The sequence below is a fragment of the Athene cunicularia genome, assembly GCF_003259725.1.
Source record: "Athene cunicularia isolate RWA chromosome 3 unlocalized genomic scaffold, athCun1 chr3_part1, whole genome shotgun sequence".
NCBI lineage: Eukaryota > Metazoa > Chordata > Aves > Strigiformes > Strigidae > Athene > Athene cunicularia.
The window spans coordinates 98,471,823-98,489,014 of record NW_020799097.1 but is presented as its reverse complement, the minus strand read 5'-3'; the positions used below and the strand labels follow the sequence as shown (position 1 = coordinate 98,489,014).

At 39.7% G+C, this 17,192-nt stretch overlaps 1 protein-coding gene across 5 annotated transcripts in view; it reads left to right on the top strand.

Moving 5' to 3' along the window:
- Positions 1-11,192, top strand: part of EML4 (echinoderm microtubule associated protein like 4) — a 129,132-nt gene extending 117,940 nt beyond the window's left edge. For all 5 annotated transcript variants that reach the window (XM_026844368.1, XM_026844367.1, XM_026844366.1 and 2 more), the window contains 4 exons: positions 2,009-2,096; positions 3,340-3,438; positions 7,745-7,875; positions 8,354-11,192. In XM_026844368.1, coding sequence (XP_026700169.1) covers positions 2,009-2,096; positions 3,340-3,438; positions 7,745-7,875; positions 8,354-8,806 — 771 coding nt within the window. In that variant the 3' untranslated portion in view covers positions 8,807-11,192. The remainder of the gene's footprint in view (positions 1-2,008; positions 2,097-3,339; positions 3,439-7,744; positions 7,876-8,353) is intronic.
- Positions 11,193-17,192: the final 6,000 nt, after the last annotated feature.

Here is a 17,192-nt window from a genome sequence, read left to right as displayed (position 1 = left end):
GCCGTGGGGTGAAAGCCACACAGGCAGCCACGCTGAAGTATTTGATATATTGGTCTTAACCTGAAATAATTAAGTGTGCCCATCCGATAGGCTGTGGGCATTCAGAATTAAGTCTGAAACAAATAAACATTGCCAGTGAAGGAGAGGGTTTCCATTTAGTCAGATAGTTTTATTAGTCCGTGATAATATGAGTAATTATGTTCATTGTATATAAAGGTACAGAAAGAGTAAAATGTTACCTTATCATTGGGCAGCTACCAAAGAAAGATTTTAACAGAAAATGGGATCGTCCTATTGAAAATATGATGACAATGTTATGTTAGTTCCAGTTCATAGTTCGGTGATCGCTTGCCTGAAGGGATTTTGCAGCATGGAGCCCCCTGGCCAATTGCTTTGTTCCCTCCCCCGCTGCCCCCAGGAATTTTAACAGCTGCCAAATGTCTGGCAGGATTTAGTAAATGACTGACCAATTCTTTTCCATGTTGGAGTTAGCTTGCAAATTTGAAGACTTGGAAAATAAGGTGGGAGAGAAAAATTCCTAGCCAATTGTGCTTTTTTTAAATTTTTTTTTTTTTTTTTTTTTTCAAAATACCAAGTTTACATGTCGATATCACATATCCCACCCATGACTGCAAAGCAGTTATGTCAATACAGAGTTCCTCTGCTTGAGGCAGACACTAGTTCATAAGTAAACAAATCTTAAAGGCTAGCTTTTCTCCTAAATGTTTTTGCAATCTCTCACAGAAAGCCTGGGGACAGGGAGACAGACACGGGTGTATTGTTACGTGTAATTCTGGAAGCCGTCAGCATCTCGTAGAGCTCTCTGTGTAGGAAGCTGGTGTGGTGGGTGGTGCGGCAGCCAGTGCAGTGCTCCAGCACGGCCCTGGCATGGCGGGTACAGGCTTGGCCAAAGGACCTTGCAGGGGGCCGAGGGGCACCATCTTCATAATGCCCACTGAGAGAGGGAGATAATTGGCATCTGTCAGTCAAGAAAGTGGTGTTTTGTTGCCTGACAGAATGACTAGGAAGGGGAGAAAATGAACAGAGGAAGAGAAGCAGTAAGGAAGGGTGGAGGAAGAAAGGAATGACATGGATGTCACTTTTTAAAATTTCCTACCCTTTCCTCTACAGAGAAATAATTGATTCCTACCTTATACAAATTTGTGGCTTCTCTGGAGCCTCTCATAGCTTTATTATTATTACTACCAACAAAAAAGTTTGTGCAGAGGAAAAATATTCTGACCAGCTGCATTTAGGTTCTCCCTCAAAAACAAAGATGGATGTTTAGCCCTCAGTGTGCTCTTGATGGTGATAACTAAGCAATTAGGCCAAAGTATTTTGATTCTTGTATAGATGAGTCTGTGCCTATTGGGAAGACTCCTTTCAAAGCTGGCACTGACATGCATGCAAGTGTAAGCACAGTAGAGACTTTCAAAAAGCTTTCGAAGGTATTCTTGTAACACCAGTCCTTGATCCTGTAGTTTTACGTGGTGGTTCTTCACTGAGGTATCCTAAGTTTATAGGATGAGCAAAGGTTATTTGAATGTGCATGCATTTAATGGAAATTATTTTGAATGGATAGAGAAATAAAATAGAGGTCCCATCTGTCACTTTTCCATTGGCATCTAAAAATGATCCTGTGCAATTTACCTTTCTCAATTAGTAGCAACGTATTCGTCCTTAATTCAAGTACAAATAAATGTGAGTTCATCCATATTTTAGCAAGGTACCTTGTAAGAATAAATTGTTCTGGGATCCAGGAGGGATGCACTTTACAAGTGTGCAGAGGGAGAGGCACGATGCCCAGCCTGCATTTTTTTTTTAGCTGTTAGCGAGTGTGACACTGAAGTAAGGAGCCTTTAAAGGAGCACAAGTGAATTGCAGAAGACAGTGGGGTGGGTGGGGACGTGCTTTTTTGCTGTTAACTGTCCTATCTGTGAGTGCACCTCATGCTCTGTTTGAATTAAAATGAGTGTTTTCATGTTGGTGTTACTGCATTCTTCTCCAGGGACATTCCAGCTATATTACACACCTTGACTGGTCCCCAGACAACAAGTATATAATGTCAAACTCAGGAGACTATGAAATCCTATACTGTAAGTATGAAATTAAATACACTGGAAACAGAAGTACGTATTAGCTGTCAGAATATTTAGAAGAGTGTGTTTGATCAGGACTGCACAAAATGCTTACTGACAAAGGAAGCAACTTGAACTTGTGTAACCTGATATCTTGATGTTATTCAGAGCTGTGTATTACCTAATGGCAATGCTAAATATAGGTTACTTCTTTACAAGGTCATAAATCAGTTTAACAGCATAGAATTTACAGAACAAGTGGCACTACATTTTGATGTTGGCCCAAAGTTCTGTAGATTGAAAATAATATATACAGTTGTCTAATTAGTGTCAACAATACCATTTATTTTGGGAGAATAAAATCAGTGGGTCTCTGCCACTGTTCTGTTCTGGGGTTTCTTTTTTAAAATTTTATATTGGCTGGTGTTGTTGAAAACTAAGCAAAGCAATAATACTACTTCAATGGGTTAGTGGTAATAATGTTTTTGTTTGTCTTTTTTTAATATGTAAAAATATTAATGTAACATATAGTGGTTATGTCAAAAGTTCAACTTGCATACTGCATATCAGTCTGATTTTAAATTTTTGTGTGTGTGTTCTTGTCTCTGTGGCTTTAAATAGATCCATGAGGATTGTAGTTCTGTTTCTGTACAGGCAAGAAGAGCCAGCAGTTTAAATATCTGTCACCTTAACATGTTCATTCTGCCTGTCACAGCTTAGGTTTCAAATCTGGATAGTACAATATCTCAATCTACCAAAAGGAAGTGTTGGTGCCTGTATGGGGAAGCGAAGAGCTGTGACCCATTAGTACTGGTCTGGTGTATCAAAAGATAGACAATCTTTCCTTTCCTAGTTAGAAGTCGAAAAGCAGTCTAAGGCTCTCTCTGGCAGTTCTCACTCTCTGTTCTAAAAGGAGAGCTTCCTGAATGATTGATTGAATTTTAGCACGTCAATGGAGCTGGTAGGAAGGAGAAATTATTCTATTACAGACTTTATTAAAGCATTTGATAGAGTAGGTAGCAGGGGACTCAAGCTGCAGGGAAGTGTTTTTGAGGTATGCTGGTCTGAAGAGGGAAATGAGAAGAAAATGTCACTCAAATACCAAGCAAAGCTTGAAGTATCTGGAATTAGGAAAATGGTATTGCTTTGTCTTTGCTTCTACAGTGTGATTCCAAGTTGTTTTACTGTCTTAGCACCTTCGAAGAGCACATATGTAAATATAACTTTATATTGCATAACTCATCATTCACTTTTTTAACAGGGGACATTCCAAATGGCTGTAAGCTTATCAGGAATCGTTCTGACTGTAAGGATATAGATTGGATGACATACACTTGTGTGCTAGGCTTCCAGGTGTTCGGTAAGCACCATTTAACTTGCTTTTAAGCTGTGCTTTTGTGTTTTCTTTTGCTTCAACTTGTCATTAGAAATACGCTGTTAATGATTATAGAGGATGGTGCTGAGATGACAGACCAAAGAGACTGACCACAATACTTGTCTGTGATAACAGAGCACTGGATGCTTTATCTACAATGTACAATTGATTTCTATTTAGTCTTTAAGTTTGGGATTTGATTTTTCTGCTGTCACATTAGGCTACCAATTTTGGAGGCAGTGAAGCAAAAAGCTTGAATTTTAAAGTGCTCATATGGCACATTTGCATTCTCCTTTGATTACCTTGGTTTTGGATGGGAATAAGACTATGTGAGTGTAGGTTATAGTTAGTGACTTAAAATCATGACAGCACTTTGCTACCTGTAGTTCAAGGTGAGTAATATACACTGTTTCTAAAGAGCAGAAATGCTTTCAAGATTGAACATTGTGTAACTAGTAGTTTATTTTTAAAATGTACCAAAAAACTTAGAAAGCTGACAGATCTGATTTTAACAGTGCAATTTGAGACTGTGGCCAGACAGTTCAAACCTCTTTTGCTGAAGGCAGCTCTCTTGGCCATAAATGAGGACCCCATCTGTGAGGGGTTGAAAAGGTGGCCTGTCAGTGTTGTAAACCCAAGTTGTGTGAGCAGGATGCTGAATGTCTTGCTTCCACTGCTGAGATCAGATACCTACCTCTGTTCTTCATGCTGGAATCATCAAAAGCAGGTAAATCAGCAGATTCTTTAGAGGTAAGGATTAGGTCTATAAATCTTTTCTTCCCAACGACTAGGAGTTCAACTTGGAATATCAGTTTATATGCAGGGTAGAAGAAAATCAGTGAAGTCTCAGTGCTTTCTGTAGCTTCTGACACCTATTGTGCGTATTTTAGGACTGTTGTACTTAATGAGCAAGTAACCTTGAAGGATTGCAGTTGATGAGTGGGCTAACACTGACACTTTTGTGTAGCATATTGGTTGGGTGGACGGCCTTTGTGCTTTATAAGCAGGCTTGATCTCCTTTCTGGGTACCAAAGGTCTGTGACAGAGCAGGGAAAGTAAAGGTGTCAGAGAAAGAAGCTGACTGGTTAATAAGCTGCATAATTATTTTTCAGTTGTTCAAAGCTTGAAGTAGGTAGCAGAAATAAACAGGAACGTGCTATTTCTGGAGCTGAATACTGTTGCTTATTGCTAGTTTGATGAAAGTATTGGCTCCCATTAGCCTGAGAATTGTGAACTGTGTTGTGTACGTGTTTATTCAGCCTGAAGTAGAGAGTAGATGGCTGTTTTGTCCTGATGCTCTGTGCATGTGAGCCTAGGCTGACAAGGAATTGATCCACAGCAGTCATTCCCTCACTGTCTTTGCTACTGTGAAATAATGCAACACAAATGCCTTTTTTAAAATGGAGTACCAGAAGATTCAGGAGAGAGATGCTAGAGAAAGTGAAAAGCAAAACTCTGATGCTAGTATGACATCTTTCCTCAGGAGCAATGAAAACAATTTAAAAGGACTGAATATTCCTTCTGGAATACCCTTGGAACTAAAGCCATTTTACATTTTATCAGAGTACTTAAATCTACCAGAAACGTGGAGGCAGTGGATGGTGGCTCTGTTGTTACTGAACTTCTACCACTCCATTTGGTGGTAGGACAGAATAAGGAGAGCAGCTCTCTGAATCCCAGTGCTTTCCCAGAAGTGTCTTTTACTCCTGACCTAAGGAGATATGGTGTGGGAGTGCAGAAAGAGTTCTTCTCTAGACCATTGGCTTTGTCTCTTTAACAGCTGTCAGATAGAAGCTACTGGTGACTGGGGCTAGGCTGGAGATGAGCAGCTCCCATAACCACTGTTTTGAGAAGCCTTTTTACTTTTTGTTTTTAAAAAGTGGGTAAGTCTGCTGATCCTCTTTTGCATTCCGTTTTGGATTAATACAAACTTTAAGTATTCTGGATTAAGTTTAATTAGTCTCAACTGCTCTCAAAATCCTCAGTGTGCCAGAGGACCTGGGAATGAAGTAGATAAAGCAGGTAATGTGATGTTATTCTGGGGCAGAACAGAATATATTTAAACTTCCCAGCCAAGATTCATCATGCCTTAATTTTATATTGTCTGGTAGTCTGACACCCTTTACAGAATCTTAAAATTATGGCTCAGTCTCAGACAAAGGCAAGTATTTTCCCATTAAAATCAGACAGTGCAGCTAAGCCAACCTAGCAGATATTTGCTGCCCAAAGAAGTCTGGCTTTGACCTGAGGATCAGCTGGCTTGGGGATCCAAACAATCCCAGGGGCTGCTCACTCTGATGTTCAGGAGAGAGGGTTCAGTGTGTGGGATCTGGGCTTTTGGGGTTATGTGTTTTACTAATTTGGCTCTGTGGATAGTGCGTCCACAGGCTCAGGCACTGTACTGTTGTTAGCAGAAGAAAGAGGATGGAAATGCATGGTTCAGATGAGAATAGCATTGCTCCTTTTTGGCAGTTGATATTACTATATTGGCTGAGCAGTATCATCAGTCTGCACCCAGAGCACTTCTCATTTACTGTACATTTCCCACACTTTTTGTTTGATTCTTGTGAGAGGCTTACTGCTGGCTAGCAAAATTTATTAAAATTGAAGTGCTGCTGTCATACCTAATAACACAGACCCATTATTTTGTATTTTTTATTACTTTTACACTTATTAAGAACTAAGAACTTGGTCGTGTTAATGTCTTGTTTTTTCCATGTTTGCCTGATGCATTGAAAGCAAATCCTGCTGTCTTATGACAAAGGGTTCTCTTACCTTTAGAGCTGCTAATTTGTGAACACATTAGATGTTTAATAAGAGATGCAATCTTGAATATTAGTATTTTTAATCTTAAATTAAAAAGAAGAGGAAATGGCATAGCTATTTGGCACAGTCTGCCTAAGGTGGTAGCTGGAACTTCAGGAAACTTATTTGAAATAAGTTAATTTATTACTCCCACCTCATAACAGTATTTTATATATAGAACGCAGGAGAAAGTTAAAATTTGTTTTGAACTACTTTAAAATTCTTAAATTGTATATATTTTTCAGATTGATTTCATTGATGTGAGAGCACTAAAATGTTTCTGAATACTTTCCTTAGCATTTCATGTTTTTATTTAGTAAATTAGTAGCTTATTGGCTTTGTAACAAGCTTAAGCTGTCTTTGTTATTCTTCAGAGAAAATAAAGTTCTTACTCCACCCACTGAAGAATGGAAAAAAAACAACTTTAAAGTTAAATGCTATTTGCCGTTTTGGTTAAAAACAAGAAGAGATCGTATGGGAGTCTGAAAAAGACAAGGCAGTTCTAAGTTGTTTTTTTGTGCTGTATAAAATGGTAGACAGCACATGTTTTTTATTTTACCAAAGTCAGTGACTTAAGGGAGAAAGAAGGTATTTTCATATCTGCTAATGAACATCCCTCTCAGTTAATTGGATACACAGGGGTTTGGGGTTTTTTTTTGGAAGGGGGGGTGGGGTGGATTCCTCATAACTCCTGAACTCAGAAACCCAAGTCTGACCTGTAAAAGTATGGTACCTTTGGCATAAATTAATATTTTAGAACCCCTTGCTTACTTTTTGTTCAGCTTTTCTTGCAGATGTGAATCATCAGTTTTGTTATAGGAATCTCTAGGGCCTTTATTTTTTGTTAAAACTAGAGCCTCCCCTCTCCCCAATTTGCTCAGTGCTTTTCATCCAGGCAATGTTGTTATTCTTTTGTCTAGACATATCTGTGTCATTCTTTTCGCTTAAAAGCATATTGAATTGTACTTAAGCACTTGACAGCACTCACATCTATGAAAGTCTTACAGGCTGGGTTTCTGTGCAAAGTATCATCAATCAGTTGTCTCCCTTGAATCACGCAAATACTAAGATTTAAAATAAAACCAAAATAAATCTTTGCATAATATACAGTACCTGGGCTTGTTCTGTGCTTCAGCATCATTCTTGCTTCTAAAACATTTGTGCATGAATGAAACTGTTAAATTAAGAGTTGCCAGTTTTAGCAGCAAACTTAAGATAAGCTTTAAATTAGACTGAGATTTTGAACAGGAATTGTATGTCGAGTCCGAGAGGTTATCTTGGCTGAGGCTGAGGGTACGGGGGAACAGGAGGTAGGGGAGTATTAGACTAGCAAAATATTAATGGCATTTAATGCAATGCATATTTCATTTTCCAGTTGAATATTTACCTTTCGTTCAGCTTTGTTATAGATTTTGGTTTTGTTTATGGGTTGTCTAATTTGTTTCTGAAACTATCCTCATTAAATATCTATTCTGTTCTGTCCTAGGAGTTTGGCCAGAAGGATCAGATGGGACAGACATAAATGCCCTTGTCAGGTCCCATAACCGAAAAGTGATAGCAGTTGCTGATGATTTTTGTAAGGTCCATCTCTTTCAGTATCCCTGTTCCAAGCCAAAGGTAAGTCTAGACCAGTCTAGTCTGTGTGCTTGTTTGCACTGCATGAAGCTTTCCTTGCCAGATACCTGCTTCCAGCTTGGTCTTTTTGGAACCTGGCAGCCAAATAGCCCATTTATATCTGAGAACAGTGGTAGAGACAAGAGCATGGTGTTCCCCATTCAGTTTATATGTAACACAGAAAATATACCTAAAAGGGAAGTGGCAATAATTATCCTTAAGTTCTGGAGCAGAGGCTTGACATTTTCTGTTTGCTGGCTTTGTTGTTAAGTCCATTTGTTAACAAAGATCTAAATCTGTCCCAGGTTACAAGCCTTAAGAAAGGATCTATTGTGGGAGGAAACCAAATGTAAATATAATTCATTACTCATATGTGAATGAAGAGATCTCTTGAAGGGCTAAGCAAAAATAGTTTTAGATTTCAGTATCATGTGCTCTTCTATTCAAGCATGTGATTTATCTTTCTGCTTGTTTTCAATAGGCTCCAAGTCACAAATACAGTGCTCACAGTAGTCATGTGACAAATGTCAGCTTCACCCATAGCGATGGTCACTTGATTTCAACTGGAGGAAAAGACATGAGTATTATTCAATGGAAACTTGTGGAGAAGGTAACTCTACCGCAAAATGACATTGTTGTAGACATTGGTGCAACCAAAGTGCCCATCCCTGTCAGTGAAAATGCTGTACAGTCTCCCGCACCTCTCTCACAGCCTTTTAATGAAATGAACCAAAATGAAAGTGTAACTGGCAGCTCTCCAGCTTCTTTGGAGAGCAACTTGGAGCAGTCTGCGGAGGCCAGCGAAGAGCAAAGCGAGGGGAGCAGCCTTGATCCCACCGAGCCGGGCTATGAGGAGCCCTCCAATGAGATGAGTGAGGAGCACAGTGAATCCACAGTCACTGAAGAGCAGCAAGATAACTCACCGGTGTCTTAACACTCCCAGCTCAGGCGGTTGTTATTTTCCCTTGGTGTGCGTGCTTTCATTACAGGGTGAGGGTTCAAATAGGGAAAATTAGCTGAGAATCATGACCACTCCAGCTTTTGAGTTTGTGAGATTTTTAGTCTGAGCTTCAGTTCAATGTGTGGAACCATCCCAAGGGCCTGTCTTGATGGTCTGTGTCAAGATCTGGTCACGGTTAGTAGTGGACATTACCATAGATCCATTTCAGTTCTGAAACTGCTGTCAGGAAGTGGCATGAAATATATACTGGAAAAAAGTTAGCTCTGAGAATTAGCTGAAGTAGACCACCTTAACTATGTGAAAGTGCTTTCTGAAAGATCTAAGCTGATGGGAAGCGCTGAGCTGTTCCAGCTGGAGAGTACTGTGCTGCGTTTTCCAGGTGCAAAGACAAACAAACAAAAAGAACAACCAAAAAGCTGTTTGGTAGGGCTGTCTTCCTTTGTTTTTTCTTAATGAGAAAAATAGAGGAAAAACAATGTAACAATGCCACGTGTATGGCGATGCCTTCTTGATCTAACACATATGCAATTTTCTAACACTACTAATTCCTAGTGGAATCTGGATGTGTTCACAGTTGGTCTGCCCTGGGTGCTGCTAGTTCTAAGGCAAATCCTGTTGAGGAACAGTGTTTGCTGTTCCATTTTCACAGACTATTCAATAACAGACTAACCAAATACTGGTGTGCTTCACTTTTCATGACCTGAAAGTTGATTTAAACTGTGGGACATAACTCTGTCTTCAAAGAATTGCTTGTCTAGAGAGTTTGCAACTTAAAGAGAATCTTTTCAGTGACTTTAATGTGAATATCAGAGGAAGACTGGCAAGAACACAGACGTCAGATGGGCTCCAGAGTTAAACGTTAAGCCTTCAAGCAGAACTTGCTCCATCCCTAGTAGGAGAAATATAGTTAACTTAAATTATTAAATCGGTGCTTAGGATTAGTGTATTAAGTTGATAATTTTTTTTCTTCTGAATTTTTAGGGGTAACTCTAAGAATCATTAAACTGCAATCTCTACTTTTCTTCCCTGCCCCTCCCCCCTCCCCCCCAGCTCCTTTAGCAATTGTGATATAAGCATACAGTAATTTAGACAGTGATGTGATTTTTTATTTTTTTTTTTTCCCCCCCTTCCTTTTCATAGACTTCCTGATCTGTTGTTTTTGTGATTTTTGTTTCCACTCCACCCCTCCCCAGGTTGCTCTAAGTCATGCAGCTCTCATGTGGCTATACCTGGCCAGTTACGGGATACCTTGGCATTTGTTATGCATTTGGAAAGTACTTTTTTTTTTACAAAGTTTGTCAGATAGCTACATTTTTTTCTTAAGTGCATACGTTTCCTACTTTAAAAAGATATAGATTTACTGACAGATATCCATTTCCTATGTACTTGTTTATATTTTGATTACATAGAATTCTCTTTTTTTAACTTGCTCCATTGTGCTGGTATTTTAGTTCCTAGTTAGAATATCATGTTTAGAAACTTTGGATGAGTTCATAAGTCTTAATTGTGCAAGCGTTTACGTGATTGTGCCATTCCAAAGTGCATCAAAACTGTCATTCCCTTACTAGTATCTTCTCAGGAGAAATGCTACAGATCAGGTATTTAGTCATCATTTGGAAAGATAAAAACAAATGGACTCCCAAAGGACATTTAGAACATTTATATATAAAATATATAAATATATATATACACACATATATATATATATAAAAAAATATCCTCTTGTTTACAACAGTTCCAGAAAACCTCAAAGTAGTTCCCTTCAGGTGGAGGGAGATATGGATTCCAAGCAACCCATCTTGCTCTGTACATATTTACTGGAGAGCTCTAGTATGCCTGACTTGCAAATGTGCCAGATAGCAGCAACGGAAGATAAAGGTCAACTCATCCAAGTTCTTGGTTCCAAATGAGGAATGTGCTGTAAGTTTAGTAAATAGTCTTAGTAAAGGAGAAAGGGTTTTAGAGCTAACAAGGCACAGAGCTCTCTCTGTCATTTTTATGAACTCCACATAAGCAACACATTTCTTTTTGGAACATCTGTCACCTGGGGTTGCCATGTAAAGTGAGAGTTATAGTTGTGATATTCTTGTGTTTGTAGTTCAGAAGACTCTACTAATATGCAAAGCCTTACAGCTTTCAATTGCTGGCAACTACTGTTTAACAAATAATTAAATCTGTGATAATGGATGGAAATGGGTGGGATTATGTAACTGTAGATGCTTTAGAAAAATAATTGTGAATGAATTATGATTAAGAGTGTTTCATGTGAAGATGTTTGAGCCATTTCTATCTATCATGCATTCCTGTCTCAAGGCAGAAAATTTTGAAGATTAAAAAAAATAAAATAATCAAAACAATATATTGCAGTGTCTTTCTCCGTTTCTGTTCTGGTTCCTTCTGTATATGAAGTGGATGCTGTTATCACAGTTGCAGTGTCTGGGTCTGTGATTTTGGAAGAACCCTTTTAACTTGTGCTTTTTTAATAACCTCCTAGGCTGCCTAAAAATAAGTTAATTCAGCATTGTGAATAATGCTAGCACTCCTAAATGTTGTTCTTGTTTACTTTTCAAGTCTTATGACATTTCCCTTTTCCATTTTTGATTAATAATTTATTAGCATTATCCTACTGTAGCTGATTGAGAGGTCGCAGGGGAGTACAAGTCAGTATTTGTCCTGATGCAAAGTGCAGCCTACCTTCCAGGGTTCTGCCAGAAGCTTTCTTCTGGAAGTCATTCAAAAAGTGCAAGCTTATTTTGGATATGTCATGTTAAATACCATGATGCTTTCATGTTCCTGATAGTCTCTGTCCAGTTGCAGATGTAGAAGGTCACAGTTTTCTTAATATATTCCTTGTGAAAGATTCTCAGTATTTTAAAAGGTTTTGAATCATCTCCATTTATTGCAGCTGGTTTCTGTCCCTTACAAAAGGGGAGGGTGGGGTAGAGAAGAAAGAAATGTGCAACACAGACAAATACCTTATGTTTATTCTCGATTAAAGAAAAAACAAACAAAAAACCCATCGTTGCCACCCCTGAGTTGTCAAGAGAATGCCGGTGTTCTAACTTGACCAACAAGCAGATGTCCTGAGGTCGTGCTGTGTTGTTTCCAGTGCACCCGCAACATCATGTACCACTTCACCCTGGGGGCAACTGTGCAGTGGTGTGCTTTTCTAGGCTCTGCTCCCTTTCTATCCAAATTCAGCTTCAGGCTTCTGCTGCCTCTTCTGGGATGCTCAGTAAGGCAGGAGTCTTCCTGAAGAGTAGGTAGCCTGGTCTTCTGTGAGCCTCCCTCATGGTGGAGGCAAGAGTGGGCTGGTGGAGCCATATCCTATTTGGGCCAGCAGCATCTGCTGTCAGTTTAGGTAGCTGCAGCAGTGGTACTTGTCATGTGTAACTGAAGTTCAGGATGGAAGCTCTGCTGGAGGCATAAAAGTATTAACAGCATCTCATTTTACACAATTGCAAATGTAAATTCAAAATCTGCATTAAAATGTCTGTTTAGGTTGCACAGTAAAATACTTTAGTGTTACGAAATGGCAAGCTTATGGATCCTTGCAGTATGTGTCCATGCTGGGTGTGTGTCATGCAGAGTGATACTAATTGGGCTTTCAATAAAAAGGGCACTTCTAAGGATATGGCCACAGACTTTGGTTTGGTTTCTTTTTCACCATAGAAATTCCAGGATAGGCGAGGAAGAGGCTGGGGGTGTGGATGGGTAGTATTGAACCAAGCATTTCTTAGGTTTGATCTTACTGTAATTCTCATAAATAACAAGTACTAGCTTTTGTGTATGATGCGTGTCAAGTTCCAGCCTCTTTTTTAAAATCATCTCTAGAATGCATAGATTCTGGCTTTGTCTCTGAAAATAAGGCAAAATTTTAAGTTTTGAATGTTATATTGATTATACTGAACAATACATTGGGTTTTCTTTGTGCTTCACCCCATAAGATGTGTTACGCTTCCTTATATTTCCTTCAGTTCAGTGCAGTATTTCAGTTGAATCAGGATAAAAGTAAGTAAAATGTCCTTGTGAAATATAAGCTTGGCTGAGCCAAACAACAAACTCTCCTTTCCACTGCTTTATGCCAATAAAATTGGTTCCTGGCAATGAAAGGATTAATACTACATGAGGTGGGTTTTACTTGCTCGATATTTGTGCTGCTTGTTTGCTTTCCTTCTGAACAAGTCTGAGCCCATTGCCTAATCTTTATTTTTGACAGATGTTTTATGTACTAATACTTTAATCAACTGAGAATGAAAAACTGCTTACAGTAGGATTATACAATTTAGAAGACTGGGCAGTGTACACATTTTAATGTATTTAATGTGCATGGTGTGTCTTTGTGAGCATACTTTTTTTTTTTCTTTTTTTTTGCTTGAAAGAGAAACGTCGGTGACTTTACACCAGAGTGAATTAAGAAGGTTTAGGAGCATAGGGGTAAAAAGAGTTACTGCCAGGACAGCAAGGCAAGAGAACTGGTTTCAGGCAAGACAACTGGGAGAGAAGTGGCAGTGGTGGGACAGCGGTTGTACCAGAGCTGCGTTTCCTAGGTTGGGTCACCAGTACCCTCCTGCGCGGGTCTGGCTGTTCCCCTCTTGTCCTGATGGAGTAAGCTGAAGCTCCTGACACGCTCCCTAAAGTTTGAAGTTCCCTAAGCAATATTTCACAAATGCAGGCCACTTTCAGATAAATGAAAAGCCTTTTCGGAGGTCTCCTAACTTCCATACATCAAACTGAGCACAGACCTTAGGTTCCTCTTTATAGAGAAAACTTGAAATGGGGAAGTTTGTGGCTGAGCATGTTACAAGAGTGCCGGGGGAGAGGAGGATGAAATCTGCTATTGAGGAAAGACCCCAGTGGATGGACTTGCGGCTGCCACTGAAAAAGGAAGGAAAAAAAAAAACCAACAGAACCCTCCTGATACTGTACTTAAGGCATGGTGTCAAGATGCCTAAAATGATTTCAAGGTAAGAAGGGGCTATTATCAATGGACAATTTAAAGAAAAAAAAAAAAGAAAAATAAATTAACTCTTTTCCCCACCCCACACCCAAAATTCCCCTCTGTTTGGTTTTGTCTTCATGCTAAAACCTAGAAAAGCTTTTGCTTCTGTTAGATGTACTGGGTGGTTAAGTGTGGTTTTCTAAGAGTTTGTGGAGATTTTTGCTGTGCTTTATTTTTAAGAAACAATTCTAGAAAAGAGTTTTCTTCCAAAAAAGTTCTAACCAAAATACGGGAAGATTCTTACGTCTTCAAGGGATATGTTTGTCCTCGTGGTTAAGTGGCAGGTTTTACAGCCCAGTGTCCTCTTCATCAGGGGATCTCTGGGCATTTTGCCGCTCTCACCAGACAAGTGATCTCTGGCAGAGTCAGCAAGGCCTGTGCCTTGTTAGCAGCCTCTGCTGCATACCTCTGTGTATGTCATGTTATTTTCCCCTCAGATAACTACGATGCTTTGTTGGTTCTTTGGGACAACTGTAAAAAAGCACTTTCTCTAAATTCTTAAAGACTGCCTGAATTGTAGTCAGCTACATTGTCCGAGCTTTATATTTTGATGAAGTGCCTTTAAGTTGCTATTTCTAGAACATGCTTTTGTATGGCAAGCCAAGTGCTCCAGATAGCTCCTGAGATACTCTATCCCCTGTTGTGGGCTGTTTCAGCAATTTGATGTTTCTGTCATGCATCTTTTGTTTTGCCAGTCAGCCTTGCTCTTGAGTCCTCCTTGTTGCACAGCATGCTCTTCCTCCTGTGTACGTCACTGCCCTCCCAGCTTAAAAGCAAGAGGAGACATTTGCCTTTAATGCTGCTTCAGTATTTATTTCAGCTTCCTTTAAATACTCTGTCTTGTCATTCCAGTTAGTGTCTGTATGTGTGTGTGTTTTTTCCCTCCCACAGCTCTATCAAGGAAGAGAGCAGTCCTTGCTGTGGCAATAATTTTTCCTTCTAGTCTCTCAAGTCCATTCACGCTTTCCTGTGTATCTGTAACCTGCATACAGGAAGATCATATAGAGAAGGAAAGCTCATAAACTGCATCAGACAAGGGATACAGCTTCAAAAGCTGTCTAGCATGTAAGTACAAAAAATCCCTGGTATTTTGTGTTCTATGAATGAGTGTCTCTGGTGTGTGGACACTGACAGTAGAATCTGGAACTTAAAAAAATGTACGTCCTAGGTAAAAGGAACTTGGAATGGACTTCATGTTATTGCTACATCAGAGAGGCCCTGAGGCTCACCGCATAGCTCAGGAAAACAAAAAACAAAACACAACAACTAAAACCTTTGGCTTTGGCAAGACAGACAAAAATGTTTTAAATCTGACAGCAAAGGAAGAGGCAGCAAGCAGAGCCTAGGTAGTATTGTGTGTGCAGAGGAGGTAACTGTATGCCCAACTTGTTCTTACAACATTTGTTCTGGTCCAGAGGCAGGTGTGAGCTGCATCCTGCTGTGGGTGGGTGGTCTCTTATAGTGACGCTGCAGATGCTACTGTAGGCAGAATTGCTGTAGAAAACCTTGTTTTCAGCATTGCATTGATTAGAATTTTTTCTCAAGGAACTTGACAATGCAGAATTTTTTCTTGAGGAACCAGACAATACAGAATTAACATTTGGGAGAGGAGTCAACCACACACAGGTATCCTACACCGCGATTTGCTGTGAATGTTTAACATGAAATGGCTGCAGCATAGACGAGATGCTTGAAAGGATCCCGTTTGCCCCAAATTTAGCAAATGGAAAATTAAATGTCAATTGAGTGTGTGAAGCTGGATTTCTTGTGTCAAAAGTTGCAATGTATTTTTTAGATTGATTCACAAATCAGGAGATTTGCAACTTTGTGGATTTTCTGCCAGCTGGAAGGGAAACAGATATGAAGCATTTTACACTTTCAAGAAAGCATACCTATGCAGAATTTTTTAGGACAGATATCCATTCCACCCTTTGCCAGAACCATATGGATCTGCTTACGTTATATTTTGTGTGTGTGTGTGTACACGTAAATTCTGCTTATATTGGAGTATTTTTAATTCAGTTTAATAATTCTCAAGAAAAAAAATCCAAAACAAACTCCATGAGTAATTATCTTCCAAATTGCTCTATCAGAGGCCTTACTAGAGTTGTGCCTCTGAAACATTTTCCCTGAGTAGGCCCCTTGCTCTCACAGATTTTTATTCAGATATGCATAATGCTTCAAAATGTTTTTTTTTCTCTTAAGAATATGATGACCTTCCAGGTTATTTCCAGCAATTAAATCAGAGTCTGTCTCCCTAACCATCAAAGAGAGGAACAGCTACAACTCACGTAGGCCTCCTGTCTTCTGAAAATCTTGTCTCAGGCTTCAGCTATCAAAGTTATCCTGTGCCAATGTTGCAGTTCGAGATTGAGTAGGGCTGGTTGTGTATGTAAGTAAATGCATGTCCTTAGGGGGTGGCCGGGGGGCGGCTCTGCAGGGTCTCCAGCCCGCAGCGGCTCACGGAGCGCCATTGAGGTGGCCCTGTTTTGGAGAGCACTGCACTACGGCACGTCATCGTTACCAACCCTTGTGGTGTTCCTGGAGCAGTTTCACTTCCTCGAATTATTGTCTCCTGGAGTGTCTTCAGTTTAGCGGCAGCACATAGGCTATCGCAATCCATAAATTTCTTAGAGAGAAGGAGAAGAAGTTTTTATATGCAGCATTCCCATTTACTGCTTTGATTTTTACTTTTTTTCATTCTCCCACAGATTTAAATTTGTTTGGGTGAAGGAACACATTGTCACAAAGCCTGCCCAGATTTGACTGTGAAGTTTATTTCTGTGTTTCCCCCATCTCGTTGGAGCCTGACCAGTGTCACAGATTTTAATGTCACCGATAGCATGATAGAAATTCCGGTTTAGCTCTGCTGTAAGAAAAGACCTAGGGGGATCTATGGGCTGTATCCCATTTTTGGGTCCTGAATTATTGCCAACTGTAATATCTCCCCACTGCTTGCACTATCTCCCCAGAATCACCCTGGGGAATAAATCATAACTCTACAGCAAAGAGCAGGAAGGATTTTTTGTGCATAGGGGGGAGGGCTGCAAATGGGAGGAGCTGCCATAAACAGTTTACTTGACAGTCCAGCTTTTTTGCTGAATTGAAAACATTTCTAGAGGCTTGTTTCACTGAAAATCATGGGAATCGGTTCACAAGTTTTAGGCTAGATACGTCAGCATGAAGTTGTATGCACAGAAAGCTTGGCCTGGGGGTACTCTGCTCTGTGCACATGTTTTTGCTGCACATCTGTGGTGCCGCGTCTCTATAAAATATGTATTTAATGAAATGTCCACGAAATGGAGGGAATGAATAGCATGTGTGCAAAGAAACAGGCAAATTTTTGATCAGCCCAAT